Genomic DNA, 20745 nt, shown 5'->3' with positions numbered 1-20745 from the left:
ATGTTATATATAATAAAGACAGGCTTTCAGGCTTGTCCTACAAGAATATATGGAATCCACAATTTCTAAAAGTAATCTCAGTATTCAATTTAACCCCTTGTATCTTAGTTTAGAAAAGCAAGACAAGGCTTTTATTATGTGGAAAGAACTAAGACATCTCTAGACTGCGTAAATATTTATTTTCATACACTTACATTGGTTCCCATATTAATGTCCGGTACTTTCACAAAACAAGCAGTGTAAACTGAAACTGACCTTTTAAGGACAGAAAAGTCTCCAAACCCTAGCTTATCTGCAAGTTTACTGCTTGACACTGAGGGAGAAAGGACAGTACCTGAGTGTGATTGTGTGACCAGCATAGCAATCAATCACTTCTGATACTTCACCTCACTCTCTCTGAAGTACCCATTTTTTTTTTTTTAAAAAAACCAACACACAAAACCCCCAAACTTGCAGCACATTATAGTTTATGGTTTCTCTCACAACACGTCTGGGCTAATGTGGTTTTGAAAAGTCTGGGTAACTTAAAAAATGACTATAGGTTTCCTATGTATAAACATTGGAAAAGTAACTTGGAATGAGTACTGAAAAATGCCCAGAAAAGATGAAGTAAAGCAGAGCTGTTCCCTCACATAAACGATCTGATCTCTGTTGCACCTCAAGAAAGGTATTTCATATAGTCAGATAACTGCGCTGGGGGGCTCGCATACTTCAGAATGAGCTAATGAAATAATAATGAAAAAAGGATTTACTCATTGGTGGTCTGAGTGTTAAGGATTATTCACAATTTCTTCTACAGCGAAATGGGAATAAAGCAATAGATCAGATCCAAAATAATCAAATATACATGGAATCAGTGTAAGAAATAATGACTTCAGATAGTTTTTTAAAAATTACCTGGTGTATTTAAATTAAATAACATTCTAATTCTGATACTGTTTAGTATCTCCATGTGAAAGCTAGATATTGTACCTCTGTACTCAAACAATATGGTTCATAGCCCACAAAGGTAGTTTTCAGCAATGATGATTTAGTAAAACACCCTCCTTGCTATTTTGGGCACTGCATATTATTCAGAGATTTCAACATGTGGGCATTCTGGACTTTGCTAGATGCAACAAATCTCATGGGACATCCCCAAATAATTTCAGTCTAGCTTACAAGACAATTACAGAAATCCAAGTTTATTTTGGGTTACTTGATTCTGTGATACAAGTCTATGTAACTATGTACATTTAAAGATTCAGAAGAGATCACAGGTGTAGTCTAACCGATCAAACATATCAAAACAGTTCAAACACATTCATGTTCTTCTGTTCAGTGTTCTCCTCCATTTACAAGACGCAATCTGATGAATTTATTCTAGTTCCAGGGGCAGTTGCAGTTGAGAATACAAGACTGTTTCTAACACCTCTCATCTCTTACTGTTTTCAAATTACTACAGAAGTTTTAATGTGATGACTGCATATTTCCTGGAATTATCCAGAAATCACTGTTAGGAGTTTTGACATGACTGAGTTTTTGGAAATTTTATGCCTCTGATTTTCAGGGTCATTTTGCAAATCTGCTAGCCTTGTGCTTTCCGCCATAAGTACTAGGTCAGTCGCAATGGGATTGGAGAAATAAACGACAAATCAAGTCTCTGTACCGAGTAGAAGCCAGCACTGAAAACCCCATAGCAAAGCAGGAGACACAAGAGATAATTAAACTGAGAACAGGCACCCGGGTTCCTGAGCTCAAATTAGATACACAAGACAAGCCTATCAGCTGGGCCCCAAACTATTAAATTCTCATGAAAAGGAGGGGATGTTTTTATTCACATTTATATGAAAACGCTCAGTATTTGTAGAATTAATTTTCTGGTAGGAGGAATTTTGTCCTATTTGAGTCATAAACAAAGCATCAGGCAATAGGATTTCTAGTGCTATACAGTCTCTTTTAGTAATGTTTCATCATTGTACTAGGCTTCTGGATTGAGATCTCCATACAGCGGATGCACCTGTGATGCACTTCTGTCCTAAGTTACCTAACTAGATGATTATTGCTGGGACAGCCAATATCAGATTTCATATATTAAGATCTCAATTTGATTACTATTTTATAGTAGATATATACTGGGTGATAATTGTCTCCTATTTCGCTACCTCACCTTTCACAAGTTTAAATGACTTGTGAAAAGGTACAAAAATAGAATAACTCCATGCACCTGACTGCAGTGCAGCACTATTGTTGCATAAGTATCTATTTTCAATAATAATCATAACATACCATTTTGATATCAAGTTCAAACTGAGGGACATCAAAAGCTACCTTCACAAAATTCTGTTTTAATTGACCATACATCCTAGTCATACAATGTAACTAAGCCTTGTCTTGAAAGCAACTTATACCAGCTACAATTTGTAACTATCTGCCGCAAAATTTGGGGTAAATTTACTTCCCCAAACTCTGTCAGGCACCAGTGTCTCTAGCAAATTCAGATGATCCAAGCACTCATTTTGTTTGTCTGGTGCTTGAATTTGCATTAGCTCCTGAGTAATGATTAATGACCTCCAAGGGAAGAATCTTTATCAAAATGAAAATCTCAAATATAAAAGTTAACGGCCATCGGTCAGCACAGTGGCACTCATTATTACCTGAACAACAGGCATGTCTAGTTCATTTAACTGTAATTACACAATAAACTACTAATATACTTTTCCTTCTCTGGCCAATTTCTCAGGGGTTTTGCCCATCAGAAAATGTGTCAGGAAAAACCAGTCATGCCAGCACCAGCCATGCTGAGAACACCAGTCATTACAAGTGTCACTAACGACACCATCTTCGTTCTTCTTTTTTCCCACTTGGAATTGACTGCAAAGTCAAAAAACCTGATGCAGAGTTAATGAGCACTATTAAATTCACTCTAATCTTAAGAACAAAAGAATTCATACAGGACTAACTATGGCCAGACCAAAAAAAACCCCACAAACAAGAAACAGAAAAATAGATTTGCTGCCTGACTGAGGTGAAAGGTAGAAAATGCACTAGTTCTCTGGAATGCAAGAGTGGGAGGAAAGACGCTGGCAGAGGCACTTAAGCCCATTAAAAAGTGTAATTCTCAATAGCAGTACTCAACTTCTTTTCTGTAACATCTCTTGACTTGCTAACTAGTAAACACAAGACAAAATGGAAATAATTCTCTGCCAAATATGCACAGCTGTAGGTCCACCTCTGATGATTCATCAGCAGCTCTAGGCATCTGCCAATTTTTTCTTTTTTAATTTTAATTTAGGATGGATCTAGAAGTGGCAGAGATTGCAGTCTAGTAGGGAAAAGGAGCCCACAGCACATACGGAAAGCAGCACACAAGACAATAGTAACTATTTCAGTGCATAGATGCTCGCTTGGATGTTACAGCTTGCATTTACAATGACTAATCAGTAAATTTGAATGTGATACTGAGTATAGAAGTGGTAAATTAGCAATGGCAGAGTACTTCAAATTATATTTCTCAAAATATAGAACATCTTATAATCCGTACCAACTTCCTCCACCAAAAATAAAACTGTAATGAATTCTGCATTCATCTAAGATTTCCATCAATTTCAGTGAAATTGCATAGTGCGTAAACAGGTGGAGAATTTGGTCCAAAATATTTCATGCTATTGGCAGACGATCATGTCTGCTCTTTTCAGGGCTCTTCCTTCCCTTCTTTTGCCAGACAAGGAGCAAAACAGTACAAGGTCAAGATCACACAATTTCTTTTGGAAGAGTTAATGTACTCAGACTCCGAAGTTACTGAATTTGTATTGCACCAACAAAAAGACAAATCTTGAAGCCACTGCGAGCGTATTCTGTGTAATCAAGTGAAGCCCTAGAATATCCACTATTAACAGTCTCTATGATAGCAAACCTGGAGACAAAACTTGTTTGTAAAACTAACAGGAACATTTCAGTTCACATATTTTCCATTGTCAGTGGAAAAGAAAAAAAGTTATAATCCAATTCCTTTGAATACTGAAACAGGGTTTCATTTTGTGTTCCATTCATTTTAATTTTGTTTCATGACTTAGCATTGAGACATGGATCATATTACAATATGAATTTAAATGTATTTACTTATTAAGGCAACAACATACTGTTTGACTTACTATATCATACTCTTTTGACATTTTAAAAACAACATTTAAATGGTCCTAAACTGAATTTTTTTCTGAAGGCCTACTTAATGGAAAATATGGTTTTCTCATCTTGGGAACAGAAACAAATTTTGAAATACCATGTCTATGGAAACAATATTTTTTTCTGACCTTCACATTAGTACAGTACTTTAAAGAACAGTTTAAAAAAATGCACTATATGTAAAGTGTCAAATAATGTAATATGAAATCTGAATTACCAAGTAAATGAGCAGTTTCAATATATTCAGAAGTCTTAGGGAGTTTCAACTAAGAGATTTAAATTTTAGTTGATTTACTTCATTTGAAGCATGGTTCTGCTTGCCAAGTTTTCGTTAGAAAACATTTACTAATTTTTCCATAAATTTTATAAATGTTTAATACTTTTTCAAAATATTAATTGAAAACATATTTATTTAGAAAGTTTGAAGAGCAACTAAAAAGGATCATGAGCAACTTCATATTGCACTTCAATAAAAACATTACTGAAATGTGTTCCTTTCAAGAGCATCCTGCTACTATATGTACCTGAAAACCAGTACTACAATCTGTCTCATGCAAGAAACGCCCCATGTTCTGTAACTATATAAAAATATCTCCTAGTTTCCCATGACTTTTAAACCTGAGCTTTAAAGAAGACAGTTATCTACTGGACATCTGATTTTTGCTGCGGGCCATCAAGATTAAACAAGCTTCAATGCATTTCATTTAATGACTAAGTAAGGCCCCTAATATTTTGATAATCCAAAAACTATCATATACTCCTTGTACCTGGAAAGTGAGAAAAGGTGAATAGCCTCAGAAAGGGATTTGCTAAATTCACAGAGGAACCCTTCTCATTCATCACCTGCTGACAGCAGGGAATGAAACAAAGGCTTTGGGTAAATAAAGAATCATATAATGGTATTACTAAGGACTGCACCAAAATGAAAAGTTATTACTTACAGAAAGTTATGCTTCATCTTGCCCTTATTTTTTAGTGCTCTTTCCTTTGAAATTCACTCCAGTAATGGTAACTCATGAAGTTTATGCATGATCATTATTCATGAAAAAAGTAGTAATATGTACACAGCAACAAACAGAAATGCTTGTACATGTCTAACCAATGCTATATTTTCAACAGAACAAATGAGAAAGAAATCACTAAATAAATTCTAAAAATAGATACTTAGGCATAAAAATGTCTCATAGGCATGGCAGTCATATTAGTACCTCCTACTTTTCAAATAAGAAAATTTATTAGATAACTATTCAAAGGACTCTAATGCACAGTATGAGGCATAAGAAACAGCTATAATGCTAAATATTTTGTATTTTACAAAGTTTGTTTTTATAAAGGAGCTCCCAATATTAGCATTCACTAGTTACGCATGGAACAACATGGCAGAAAGTGTGTCTCTGATGACAAAGAAGTTACTTACAGGTAGTAAGTGTAGGAGTGATAGCTTCTTCTGCCATGATGGTGGAAGGATTAGGCAGTGGTGGAAAAGATGAAATGGAAGGAAAGAAAAGCCAAATATTAATGTATGAAAAATCAAGATGAAACTGAGACCAGAACTGGTGACACAAATGAAAGGTAGCAAGAATGCATATCTGGGCATATCATGCATGTCTGGAACAGACAGATGACATATCTAATCTCCATAAAACTTTAAGCAATACAATATATAATACATCTCCAACTGTTAAATCCCCTTAAAGTATACCTACTATCTATGTAATGTTAGATAGTTAATGTATATTTATTTCTGCACATACTACACACACAAACACTTCCAATTAAAGTGATATAACACCTCCAATTACAGGTCAACTGCATTAGGAATAAGGATATGGAACTTCTAACATATGTTAAAGTTTAACAATGCAGAATTTCAGAACATGTATTAAGTAGCTTATCTTCCTGTCACAGTACTGTAGAATCTTTGAATATCCCTTTCTTTACTTAAAGAAATCAGTTCTGCCATTGACAAGCAGAACTTGTTGCCAGAGGGGAAAAATCAATGATCACAGCTTTTCTAATAACCAATTAAACTCTGAAGAAAAAAATACTTGCCACGCAAACAAAAATGCTATCATTGCTGGCTAAAATTATTTTGGTGGTATTTCCCCATATGGCAGAGTAAAAAATAAGAACTGATCCTGTATTCCTGTTATTTCTGCCCACGTGAATGTCACAAAGAACAAGTTGGAGACCTAGCACCGTCACCTTAAGAAATATGGACCCAGTCAGTCTTTTCTGCATCACCTCTTGCACAGCCAGATCCTCCACCCAGACATGTTCTGCATGAGCACGAAGTACAGAAGCCCTCCAGCTATGCTCTTTTGCTTTGCGTCTCTCCCTCCCTCAGTTATGAGCCCACTGCAGGCAGGAATGCAACTCTCCAAAATAGGCAAGCTCCAACCTAAATTATTTCCATATGTTGACGGAATTAAAAAGAGGCTGGACATCTTAAAACATCTCTGAGCATAATGTCAAGTAGCATTCCCATGCTGGTAAGATAAAAGACTGAAAGGAACCATGTAGGCATTTGTAATTTTTACGGCACATGCATATAGCTCTCTGACTACAGAGGAAACATGTAAACAGGCCTTGCAAAGGACTATAACTAACGTTAACTTGCCTCTAGCTACATGCTTCAGGCACCCCTTTGAAAACTAGGCTTTCATCAAATTTTCTCTCTCATCTTCTTTTGTGTGAAGATGCCGTTAGAAATATTTCCCAGTTTTTATTCCCATTTTTCTGATGCAAACAGTGTTGTTCAAACACAAGAGGCTAGATACTGAATATTTAATCACGTGGAACATCTGCACAAATGTACACCTGTTAATGTTGAGTTTTAAAAGATATCTAAGAATAGAGCGAGAGGAAAGCTGCAAAACAGTTACACACTTCTTCCACCAGCACACATTCCACTGCCTTCAGTAAGGTGCATAGGAACAGGTCCTATCAAAGCAGATCAACTTGCCTGCTCTATTAGCAAGGGTTTTTTTCTGGTTCAGTCATAATGATATCTCCCCCTGCCCTTCTTTTCAGAATTACTTATTCTCTCACTTCCATCTAGAATCTCATGACACTGCCAACCCTATTTCTTGCCATATGTTGTCATGACAGTGACTTAATGTAAGTAGTACAAATGTTCCCATACTTCTAAAAGATGTATAATAATTTGAGAAACAACAATAAATACAATTAATCAGTGAAGCACTGCTGGTAGTTATATGCAGAATTCTGCCAAATATGTTATAGAGATAAATTATTCCTTCTGAAAAAAACGCTCAAAATCCAGGAGCTTTAATGTGTGTAAATGTCCCATTAAAAATTTGTATGAGATGAGAAAAAATAAGTCTCAAGCTCCAGTTATTTTTATATTGTTACAGTTGTGAGATTTTCCATATGAGAGTCCTTGAAAAAGAGCACTGTGGGTTTTGATTCTCAAGAATACCAGACACTGGAAAAAAACAGGTAAAAAGAATATATTAAAACCCTACAGAAACAGACTGTTTTAGACTTGCAAGTCCTCAGGCAACTTGCAAAAGCAGCATTCATAATTGAAAAGATTTAGCTTTTTTTAAGAAATACAGACAAGTTCTGTTTTACTTCCTACAAAAGGTATACAAACACACTCTATGTATGAAGTGTCTTTTCCTGTTAAAGAGAGTCACCCACAGGTTTTTGCCAACCTTGGCGACATTTTCTTCTATGCATGGCTCTTCAGTCACTTCCCACCAGAGAGGTTATTTTATGTCAATAAACTGTTTCTGTGTATAGTGATAATATAAAGCACTTTTAAATCCTTCAGGAGTGAAGGCATAAATAAATTTCATAAACATCACTTGTAGAATAAGGCCCTGCTATAAAATTCGTCAAAACCAATGCAGCTGGCCACAGGAGGATTATCCTACTAGAACGGAAAACTTCTGGAACTGTGTCATTACCACAGTGATTTCTTTCATCGTCTCTCTTTTGTAGTTGGCCTAGAGGGAAAAACAAGGTTCAGGGGTAGCACTGGGAGAAAAATGCAGTTTTCCTTCAGCTCTATTATCCCCAATTTATATCCTAACTACTGGCAAATTGTTGGCAAAGGTGTATAACTGAACAGCCTGATTTGCTACCAGGTAATGGGACCAGTGCATTCCCAGCCCAGCTCCACCGAGTGCAAAAGCCTTTCTTTTTCACTGCCAAAACCCAGGGTCTCTAAGTTGAACAGATGCCACAATTACATATGTTGGAAACTACTGGAACACTCATGCATAGAGACAGCTGAAAACAGAAACTAAAGATAGGCAAAAGAAAATAACCTTTTTTATGGAGAAATGCAATGATCAGAAAAACTCCATTCTACAACTGAAGCAGAAGCCAATGTAATTAAATTTTAATAACTGCTTCCTTGCTGCACTCCCACTACAGCAGCAAGATGGTAGCCCCAAAAGAAAGAGCTGCCCCAAAGACATATAAAGTTTTAAGCAAACCTTGGACCAATAAATATAATTTCTCAACTTCTGCATATGTTTTAAACTTAGCTGAAACAAAATAGAAAAGAAAACAAAACAAACACAAACACAAAAAAAGGGGAAAAGAGAAAAGAATAAAGCAGCAAGGTTCTGATTTTTCCAAGTCTTGATTTAATTGCCATTGCTTTTCCAAAGGTTGTGGGTACAGTTCTCTCCTTTTCACTGCTCTACTTTAAGTTGACCAAAAGGTGAACTTGCTGCATTTTTTCTTTTTTAAAAAATATTTTTTATAAAGTCCTATGCAGGTATGTCAAAGACTGGCAGAGATCAAGGGTCTTGCCTGGGATTTAATATTCAGGATCAGACTCAAAATCCACTTCATTGTGGAATAATATCGTGGAAACACATGTATTGATTTCCACTGGCTTTGTGGGAAAGTTATGTGAGAGATTCAGAGCAAGCTGAGCAGAGGAAAGCCTAATGGCATTATTCTGACTTCACAGAGAAGAATAATCACATTGATATGACCATATCGGTATTAGGAAGAACTTGCATGTTCCTCATCTACTTTACATAACATCTTTATGCAGCAATGTTGTGAATAGATAATGAAAAGATACAGCACAACAGATAAAGAACTCTGAACAACCAAGTGGGTAGAAAAACAAGAAAGGACTAACAGTCTTCCCCTGACCCAGGTGACAAGCATACAAATCTGGTTTACTTTAGTCAAAGACTGAGTGTCCACATAGAAAATGTTTTGGTGTCCATGACGTTCCTGCCCCAACCATACACTGAACAGTTAGGCTATTGTCTCTGTGACCCAGTTTATAACATAACTACTTCAGACAACCACTATATAGTGAAATTAATAATCATGCCTAATGACTATTGATATTTGCGGAACTTTTCTGCCTACTGCTTTGATAGTGGCCATATCCAAAGCATGTCTGCTGCCCCAAAAACTGCTTTGAATGTTGGCCTTGTCTGCTTGCCTACTGAATTAAAAGTCAAAGAGGCTGATCTGTGACAATCTGTGGTGCCTGGCACCAACCAAGCAAAGAATGGTTGCTGGGTGAAATGAGGTGGCTATTAAAGGAACATGTTGGACAAAGTCATGGTTATCACATGCAGTAAAACCACTTTCCAAATCTCTTGACAATGGAAAGCAATGGTTTGAAATTAGTCCGTTAAGCGCTGTGAAGCCCCAGAGACACAGTGAATCTTATCTACCAGTGAGATCTGGGGATCAAGTCACCAAGAACCCATTTTCATGAAAGAATGAACAACAGACAGTATATGCCTTGGAATATGCCTTGAGAGAGTGGGGAGTGAATGGGATATTGCTGTAGCCAGCTCCAAGCAAGCTAAGTTTCAGAGCACGTAGACTCAGCACAGTGAAACCTAGCACTGCAACCCAGAGTGTGCACATAACAGTGCAGAGAGGGAAGTGGTTCTCAGCACAAAGGTGCCACTGAATTATAAGGTGCTATTTTATTTTTCACTCAGATCTTTACTCCAGTAAAACTCCCAATAAAGTAAATGAAATAAAATGATCAAGTGTAGTAGTCAAATGACATGCTAGCTTGATAAGACTGTTTCACGAAGTAGCACCTAAAGTATCATAAAACTGGAAAACCACTACAGTTATGCTAAGCTTGCAGAATGATTTATACATTTTCTTCCAATGCATAATGTATACGTAGTAACTGAACCAAGGTGAAACCATAGGAGTTCTTAGCAGCATAGCGAATTAATGCACCAATAACAATCTTTTGAATAATTGGTTCATCTTTTGCTTAAGTCATGAGTGTAATTGTATTCAAGACCTTCTATGCTACAGCATCTGCTTTAGAGGTCTGGGACACAATATACCTACCTCCCGAAACTCTCATTAAAACCTAGTCACATCCTTTACACAGATAAACCATTCTTACTTTTTAATATTCACTCCAACTCATTTCAGTTTGTTTTGTTCAAGGCTGCAGCATCATTCTGGAATATGTTTAAGTTATTGGTATCTTTCTGTACTAAACAATGAAATTGTATGTATTTTGTAACAGGGTTCCTGGACTTGTACTTTCAATAGTTTCATCTCTGTCACAAGCAGATTTATTCCAAACCCCAAAGAAGCTCACATAATGCACTTTTCTTCTAACAACAGAATTACAATGAATAATAATTACTGTGCTGTGGTAGACAGAAGGAATCAAGTATCCTTCTGCATTAACATGCAAACGCTTCGGATTCGAGCCTTCCTGCCTCTAATAATTAGATTATCAAAGAGCTCTTCCCTAGAGAATGAATCAAGAGCTCGTATAGCATCCATTTAGCTGGAGACCCTGACACCTTATTTACTTTCAAACTACTTGGATCATTTTGCAATGCTCTCCCTTCCAGACTAAGAAGAACTTGTCTCCTTTGGGTGAATATATTCTCTCTCTGGTGCAAATGCTTAAGGAGAGGCTCAGAACTAAAAAAGAGAGAGCGATGAATGCCAGTCAGGAATTGTGTGAAGAAGGATTGGCCAGACAATGTGAGAAGCCTTCCTCCCTGCCCGCCAAGTGCTGTGTCTGGCCCTAGGGAGGAGTTTGGGAGTTCAACTGTTAAAATTGAAGGTATGAATGATGCAAGAAATCAGAAGTGGGAAGAAAAAAGTACTGCAAAGTCAGAACAGATTTTAACTCTGCTAACACCCTACTTTATTGAGAAGATTTCATTACTGGGTCAATTTCATTGCCCCAGCCAGACCTACCCTGGGGCTTAAGTTTCAATCTCTTCTGTACAGCAGCTTTTGACTGCTTTACCTACCTACCTCTTGCCGTGACCTAGCCCTCAGCCCTGGCCACAGCTCACCTTTCTCCGCATAGAGCCCTTCTAACTCATGGCGCTGTTTCTGTCTTCAAGGAGAGTGAAAAGCAGCTACTTCTGTTGCCTGCCCCGAGGCACTGTCAGACAGCTGCCTCCTTAGCTCTGCACCTCCCCCGTTCAAATTCTGGAAGAATTTCAGGCAGCTCAGTGGTTTGGACTATCTCAGACCTGCCAAGCTAGTTAACATACAATTAAATTGCATACTGCTTGGATGAGCAAAATCAGGCCAAAATTGTTCTCAAAGGGAGAAAAGGGGATGATACAGGGTGAATGGCAAGGAGGTGAGGGGTTATGGGACAGTAAGAAGGCATGGAAGGAGAATTTGTGACTCAGCCCCTTTGCACAGCTCTCACACATTCCCAGCCCCACCTCCACAGCTGCAAATCTCACATTGCTCAGGATACAACCTAAAACCTTAAATCTATTTGCTAATTAATTTCTCCCGATCTGGACTTAGCTTCTACGATCACACAGACTTTTTTATTACACATGCCACCTCCCTAGCTATGAGATATTTTTCCCTTTAACATTTTTCCTTTTGCAGCATTGAGAAAGGCAACCAGGTTTAAAAGCCTTACGCTTCTAATGCTGTAGAAGTTTTCAAATTATATCCAAAGCAAAACAATCTCAATGTGTGTGTGTGTGTGTGTGTGTGTGTGTTGAACCAGCATTTGGAAACATTCAACACCATTGTAACATTTTCATTTGTTTTCAGGGAATGAAGTTTAAGCAGAACAATATAGACCCCATTCTCAGCACAAATTAACTTAGCTCTAGTTTCTGTTTGAGGATTTCTTCTACACTCAGGAATGAAACTACATGTAACTTTCACCTGATTTGTTAAATAGAGTGGAGACTCACACTTTCAGAATAGAGATACTGTTCTATTGTTACAATCCATCATACAGTACTAATGCATAAAGGGCTACAATTATTAACCTTGAGGGTTTTTTCTTCTACAACAAAGCCACAAACATTAATTCATAGAAAATGCTGTGGGATGAAATAGCTCCTGTGGTATTATAAAAACACAACAAAGCTGTGGGGCTGGGAGGGAGCAGTATTTCCTAAACTCTGTGGAAAAGGCCACAAAGATGGCTGATTATCTTTTGCCAGTATCAAACTGAGAACGGCTGTAGGAGATGCTGTGATATGAATACGTACGTAGAAGACATCTACTAATTGCTCACCTTTTCTTCATTACCAGCACGACGCCCAGAAATATGATGACAAACAGCAAGATGCCTGCAATGACTCCAGCAATTTTGACAGTATGGTCGGTCTGCTTCTCAGGCTCTGGGTCTGGTTTTCGAGTGGCAGCCCCTATGGAATCAGTAAAAGGAAGAGAGGAGAGAGAAAAAGAATAAGGATGTTATTCTTTTGGTGTTTATATATTTAACCTACCAATGCCATTAGTCTTATCCAGGGCCAACAGATATCAATGCTTGATCTTTTAAGAAAAAAATTGTGCTTTCATATGCATTGACAGGAATATAATTCTTCATACTCTTCCATGACATTTTGCAAGACCACAGCACAGGTGGGGTAACACTGCCAGCCCTGACCCTTTTATAAGAGCCTCTTTACAGATTCACAAATTTCTGTATTTTTATTATCTGTGCTGGCTCCCTTTTCTTTCTGCCATTTAGAAACTTGCTAACAGCACAATAACTATCCTAAGCCTTTATCCAAATTTGATTTGCTGGAACATTTTCCTCAATTATTTTTCATAAATGAAGCTGTAATTCCATAACATATTAGCTTAAACACCTGGAGAAGTGAGATAAGCTCATTTACCACGCATTTTACCCACAATTGTTTTTTACACAATAGCCTTTTTTTTTTTGCCTTTGGAAATCTAAATCTAGGTCACATCTGGTAGGCAAAAAGACTCCTTCTAAGCAATTTATTCACAAAGTGGGAAGCAGCTGATGATCACACCACTGGCACCTACATTTAATATCTGTTTAAATGAGATAACCAGTGCCTTACAGCAGCTACTGTCTTAGCTCTTCCAGCTTCTCCATTTTAAAAAAATAACATCGTTTGTACTGTTTACTGAATAATGTGATGGAACGTCAAACCCATGTCTGATGAAATATCCATTTCGTCTACTAAAGGAGTTCAGGATGAAAAATCTTAAGGAAGTAACATTCAATTCACTAAACTGATTTTATTTTTTTTATGGAGTTCCATTTTTTTTTTTAATCAAAACATGACAGCATTCATCATTTGAGACACCATGCCATAAAGTGGACACAGGGATTTATGGATCACCTTCCTGCTGTAGCTTTTTTGGGAAGGGAGAAGGAAGAGTAAAGACTAAGCAAAATATAATATTTTAAGATTGCATTCTTATTTCACTGTCTGGGTTTCACAGAGGATTTTAAAAGCACCAATTATAATTTACTTGTTTCTTTACTTCCTTTTTTTCAGAAAGAAAGCAAATTATTGACTGATTTACATGCAGAGATATTTTCTAAAAAGTACAATGCAAACATTTCCAATAATTCTTCTCAGTTGTAACCAGGATATTCTAAGATGGTGAGTACTTCTGAGTGCCCACAGTCACACTTTTGGCCTACATCTTCAAAACTCCTTACCAGGAGGAACGTCAGGAAAATCTGGCAATTCATACTGCTATCAGAAAAGGTGAGAGCCTTTAATTAAAATATATTGATAGCTAACTGCAGGAACCAAGTTCTTTGGAAAATTCTGGCCACGGTACTTTTTGTGAGTGGTAAGTGAGAGATGATGACCTGCTGCCTGTCTCTGTGCCTAGTCCCACCAGAATACTAGTTCGACAGCAATACAATCTATTGCTAATACAAAATACAATTCTGAATTAGTAAAATTCTTACTTCATGTGAGTAAAGGTAAGAGAATATGACTATTTTCGTCAATGCAGATGCAAAAAATTATGTTATAAACAGTTCTAATGTTATTTTCCTTGTGTCATATATAAATAATTTTGTTAAACCCTGTATTGCTGTAATCTGGATGACGCTCACAACTATAGCAGATATTTAGAAGATATCTAGAGCATCTCTATGCAAAAGGCAGCTGTTGAGTTGAACTTGGCAAACAGGGAACAGTGAATAAAGTATAATGCAAATGAGAAGACATGATAAGGACTTCACAGTCCTCTTTTAAATCTAAAACCCAAGCAGGGAAGAATGTAAAGTCAAGAACAAGCAGGATCTTTTTAGAAGTAATTTCTAAGACTGGTCTATTCTTCATTATCTCCTTCAGGCTACCTCACTCTACTGGTATATTCATTGATAATGTCTTCTTAAAATCAAATTCTGCCTTATGGTTTCATTCCTTTTATTAAGGCTTCCAGTGCTAGTTTTGGGATCATGAATGCTAAACGTTAAAAGTAAGTAAAGCCAGCCTTGTTACATTTTCACATGGGACTCTCAACTATCCAATGTGTTTTATTTCAGTGTCATGTCTGACAGCACAGGGTGCTCACTTCAGTGGAACTAGTTAGACTTACACTATGCAGAGAAGATAATACCAAAATCATATTCAGAGCACACACATTTTCTGCATATCATGGAGCACAACTTTCATGAAATGCTTTCAATGACACAAAGCATTACCCTCTTGTGAGTCATGTACAAGCTGGGAAATAATCCACCATTATTGCAAATTCTCCAAAGAAAGCCTACACAAGAAGAGATATAGAGCCTACCAACAGGACACTGAAACTCCCATATTGTATCATCTATTGATTATCTGGTTGAGGGATCATCTCACGTTGCCTAAGAAAAGCGCATGTAATGCTACCCCGAGTTAAAAACAGGGTAAAACTGCCCACCATGGACTCAGCCTGACTCATAACAGAGATTGTTTTAAACTGGAAACATCATGTTTCACATGAGTTTTTAAAACTCCTATCACTAATTATTATGAAAACCCAAATATTAGCATTATCTCAACTCTCCTTTGGTTCCATTCAGCATTTCATTCATTCCCTGACAGAATGTTGTTCCTTTCCTGATGTCTGCGGGTTCCAAAATCCGCTTGGATAAACAAACCAAATTTGCCACCTTTCACTTTTCTTGAGCATCCCTTGAGCCTTTTAGTATTAGAAATTCTAGATCAACTTTCTTAATTTTATTTGATACTGTTTAGTCCTTTAACATACCTCAGTTTTTCTACAACAGGGTTTTTCAAAATAGTTGTGTTCTACCCCATTCTTTGTCCCCCTTAGCATTCTGTTTGACTTTATTTCAGCATCAGATAGACACTGAACAGGTCACTGGTGTATTGTTTACAGTGAACCCTGCATCTCTTTCTTCAGTGCAGTGTTCAATTTTGAACGCTTTATGAGTTAAAAGTCATTCAAATTTACATCTGCTGAACACTACACAGCATTTACCAAGACTGAAATTAGAGGTGGTACTACTTCATTTTGCTTTTGTCCTGCTGAAATTCTTCACAGTCCTGTGTGAATTCTGCTAACCCACATCACCTGACATCACAGTTAAGAGCTGCTGCACCAACTCTGACTCTTCCACATATTTAATAGATGTAATGTACAGCATACAATATTAAACCTTAAAGTGCATTAGCTACAATAAACGCTGGCAGTTTACTCCTCTCTGGTTTCTGTCAGATAGGTAAATTTTGATCCAGAATAACACTTGTCACTCACCTCGTAATTACTTCTTAACTGACTTTTAACCTACAGCCTCACAGGCAATTGCACTGGCACCATGGAGAGAAAGGTGAACTGCGTGTAAGAGAATTGAAGCAGCTAGGGGCAGTAGGTCTGAAATTCATTTTGCCACTTGATAAACCACAATGTCTATTTGTGCTTTTAGTTTTGTTTGTATGTTTTTGAGAGAGATTTGGAAAATTATTATTGCAAGTCTAAAAAAATGATGCCATGGTTTCTCTCTTACTCTGCTGCGCTGACACATACTAAAAAAGTTTAGTGAAATATAATCTTTCTTCACAGAAATTGTGTTAACTATACACTATAGTATCATTATATTACAGTTCTGGCATTTTATTCTATTTATTATTGTCGTTTCAACCAGTTTCTCTGACATAGTCATTTTTAATCTCCTTGATCACCCTTGAGCCTTTAAAAATACATAGTTACAAGACTAGTGGAGTTCTGTATCTCCAGTAAAATAGCTGTTTTTAATGACAGACTGCATACTGTTCACAACAGCTGAGCTAAGCTCACTGCATTTTCCTCACAACACTGGGTCTAATGACTTACTTGTTTGGTTTTTTTTTTAATTTGTTTTACTTTTAAGCATTTGGTTCTACCTTTGTTCACAGAAGCCTGACTTTAAACTTTGCACAATAACCTCACTTCTGTTTTCTTGCTGAGGACTGTCTGGGCTAGTGGAGTTAGAATAATAAAGGCCAAACTGACACCTATACTGTGGTCCAGCTGTAGAAAGGCAATAGGTCAATGAAGAGCAGCGAGTGCAAAACAGCTTAAGGGAGATGTTTAGAAAATGAAATTACAGATAAATGTTTCCAGCCAGTTTAAAAAGGATTACGGTGATGACTCTGGGAAGTCCTAACCTGCTGAGAACAAACTAGAGTGCTTCCTGCCAGAACTGAAAAGAGATACACTTATAGATAAACCCCAAGGTACCACAAAACCCAGCAAAGTTTTTCCACAGGCTTCTGCACTGAATAAGGTGGAAGACAGGAACATTGTTTGGTTCCACACCCTTGGTTGTTTATTTTTCTAATTAATCTAAGTGATTCCAATTTCCCTTTTACTTATTTATTGCCAATTCTTTGTGGCTTTCCCTACAGCAGCATTTAAAATGTGAAACATCTTTTTTTTCTTCAATTAGAAAAAATGGCATTCAGCTGGCCTGATTTATGAGTCACATTTTGTTCCGTATTTTGCAAAATCCAGTGATAATATTTTTAAGTAGTATCCATGAGACACCTAAACATTTTATTTCACTTATTTTTGACTTTCAGACCTATTCTATTAACTTTTTCTTAATATTGGAACCTCCTTCTTTAAAGTTTAGTGATTACTCAGCAGCTTCGTGGTATCTTATCTCCTCTTCAGATTGAGAATTGAGTTATATTCTAGTCACTAATATTTAGAGTCTACCATACTATGAATTCTTAAATTACTTCATGCAGTGAAATTTCTATTTCTGTACCACGGGTTAGAAGACTGGGCAAAAAAAATATCTTTCATTGAAGAATTTCTAGCTCTCATCAGAGACATACAGGTCTGGTATTAATATTATAGGAATAATTTGTGATATTTGGAAAATGGTTCTGCCACTTCCTTGGGTGGAAAATTTCCCTTTCCTTTCTCACTAGTGCTGTGTTATTGACCAACCCCCAAAATTCCTAAACAAGAATCTCCTGTAGGTAGTTTATAAATAGAGAAGTTCAAGCAGAAATATTCCTTATTAAAATGGAAGCAAAGACTAACCACTAAAAGAACTAGCCAATCAAAATATCATTCTTTTAAGTATTTTGTTTTTCAAAACCAATGAAATTGTTCTTCAGTAAAGGAAATGGACCTCTACCAAACTGAGCAAAAACTCTCCCTCCTTTTCTTTTTGTAAATGAACAAGGTTTGGACTTGCTTTTCAATCTTTATTAGTCCCTTCCAAAAAAAAATGTAGTTAGAAATGACTGACCGTTGTATAGAAATGAACGATTAATAAAATAACCCTGGCTCAATAGTCTAGGAGTTTCTAGTTATGCTTTGAAAAAAAGAGAATAAGATTAAAGCTGTTAGTAGTAAAAATCAGCTATAGATTGTTTTGTCTAAAGCAATCCTTAAAAAATCAAGACATTTCTTCTCCTATTTGAACCAACAAATAATTCCTTCCTTTAATTAATTCAACTGGTCCAATTTTATTTCTTCCACTCAAGGATGGCCATAGCTGATGCCTTTTTTTACTTGCATTCTGCAGTTTAAAGCTCTTAAAAGGTACTCGCTTGATAAGTCACTCACAAGCCTTTCTAACTGGGATAAAACTGACTGTGACAAAACAAGAAAGGAAACAAATATGCCTGTTCTACTGGTATGAAAAGAGGTGCTCCACAGAGGTAGGTCCTTCTTGTAAATGTCAAATGATTTAGGAATTCCAATCCTGTGTCACAAACTGCAAAATACATCTGAATGGGGCAGTAGTAAAAAATGTCCAGTTTCCTCCAGAAGTTCACAAGTGTCCAGTGATGGATGGCTAACTTTACAAGCCTTTAAAATAATAATACAGTTAGTGCAGATTGTCCTAGTTTCCAATTCAAACTTGAGACTAACTAACTTGTTGTGTTAGTGAGTATCCCATGATTTTTCTATGCAGGCAGTGTGATCCAGCTATCACATCTCAGCACCTACTTATTGCACAGAGCAAGTCAGGAAAATGAAACATTCTATCCCTGTGTGAGAGTAGCACTGTGATTCTGTGGAAGAAATCATCCAAAATGGTACAAGGCGGAAGAGAGGCAGAGAGGTGTGATGCTTCCTTGGAACACCCTTCACTATCACTAGGATCCTATAATTCCTGCCACAAAGTAAGCAGACTGAAAAGATCAGAGAACTTGGCTTCAAAGACTGCCCATGCTCTCCAAGGACAGCACAGATTACAAAGGCTACTATCATCATTACTCTCTACTAGTTGTATGATAGTAGGATCTAGAAGCTCTAAATCAGATTGGGAGCCCCACTGTGCTAAGAAAAGTGCAAGCACACAGCTAAACAATCTTTGCCACTAAAAGCATACTATGTAGCTGAGCTAGGATTTAACGGGCAGGTGTAGCAACTGCAGGTGGGAGAGGGAGGCAAATACCCCTAAGAAAATGCATTTACAATACCCAAATCAATGAACGCTTCCATCCTTCCCGTTCTTTTAGCTAGCTGGTATCACTCAGCATTTCCAGTTAATAACACAGTAGAAACAGATCTTCAAAAGTGATTTGAGGGACAGGGTACTGGTTTTGTGGATGAGACGCAGGTTAGGGTGTTCCAAAGGAAAAAAAAAATGACATAAAGGTTCATAAACATAGAGATAGAAAAAGCAGAGGTGCCAAAAGTAAAGGGCTGGGATAAAATTGACTGTGACAAAATAAGAAAGGAAACAAATATGCCTGTTCTACTGGTATGAAAAGAGGTGCTCCACAGAGGTAGGTCCTTCTTGTAAATGTCAAATGATTTAGGAATTCCAATCCTGTGTCACAAACTGCAAAATACATCTGAATGGGGCAGTAGTAAAAAATGTCCAGTTTCCTCCAGAAGTTGCCTCAGCATTTCTACCCTTATCTCCCCCACGAATGCAGAAAAGAGTACCCTCATTTTTAAGTCTGTAGCAGCATTACTAGTGTTATGAGAAGACAAACCAGTCCAACATGCTTTTTATTTGAGCTTCAAGTTCAGTGCAGATGTCAGGATTTGTGACTGTCTTGGAGAAGACCCAAAACACATACAGATTTGTAGATGAAATGAATTACCACCCTGGCTAGTCTGTTAATACTGTAAGTGACTGGCATTCAGTCCTCATCTGCTAGCCAGCATCTACTCTGCTAACAAAGTCTTTGTTTTATTACTCCTGGTAGAACTCCAGCTAAGGGAGAAAGTTCTCCCTCCCCTTCCTCATTGTTAGCTTTCAAATCCGTGTTCCTAGTTCTCCTTTGAAACTGCACTGCTTTTTTGTCCATATGGTAGAAGTTATGAGGTGTTGCTGGGCAGGGTATAATTTGTGACAGAAGGTGGTTTTGATCAGTATTTTTTTTTCAGTTTTCTCTCTCTACTCCATGCTTTGAATATATTAGTTTTATAAATTCCTCAGAGTATGGTCTGCTTTACTTCTCTTTTTACAGTATTTTTCTTTTTCTGTTCCTGGCTTCTTTTGGAAATGCTCATGTATAAACTACTTTTTACACAGGGCAGGGATTAGGTTTTCTTTCTGTTTTGCTGAGCACAGGAGCCGTTTAAGTTCTGAAATCGATGTATCCTGATTTTCTCTCCGATGATGTGTTAGCACTTACTAAATCTATTTTTTTAATGTCTTGGACAGAGGGAAAATAGCACTTATATTTCAGCAGAGGAGTATCTTCTCTTTAATTTATGATCATTGGTACAATACATACTGCTGTGTACAGCTCTTCCTTTCCTAAAAAAGACTTCTGTACTTCCATAAGACATCCATCCTGATTTGGTAATGGGTTTTTTGTGGGTTTTGGTTTTTTTTTTTTAAATGCAGGGAAAAACAGCCTTGTCAAAAGACCTATGCTAAGAAGGGAC

General features: G+C 37.0%; 1 protein-coding gene across 9 annotated transcripts in view; it reads right to left on the bottom strand.

Moving 5' to 3' along the window:
- Nucleotides 1-20745, bottom strand: part of PTPRM (protein tyrosine phosphatase receptor type M) — a 482101-nt gene that overhangs the window by 145434 nt on the left and 315922 nt on the right. For 5 of the 9 annotated variants that reach the window (XM_055799828.1, XM_055799829.1, XM_055799832.1 and 2 more), the window contains one exon: nucleotides 12677-12809. In XM_055799828.1, coding sequence (XP_055655803.1) covers nucleotides 12677-12809 — 133 coding nt within the window. Of the gene's footprint in view, nucleotides 1-5581; nucleotides 5612-12676; nucleotides 12810-20745 lie in introns of all 9 variants that reach the window. The other 4 variants (XM_055799826.1, XM_055799827.1, XM_055799831.1 and 1 more) reach the window with 1 other exon arrangement.

This window comes from Falco peregrinus, chromosome 3 (genome assembly GCF_023634155.1).
Source record: "Falco peregrinus isolate bFalPer1 chromosome 3, bFalPer1.pri, whole genome shotgun sequence".
NCBI lineage: Eukaryota > Metazoa > Chordata > Aves > Falconiformes > Falconidae > Falco > Falco peregrinus.
This window is presented reverse-complemented; position numbering and strand designations above follow the sequence as displayed.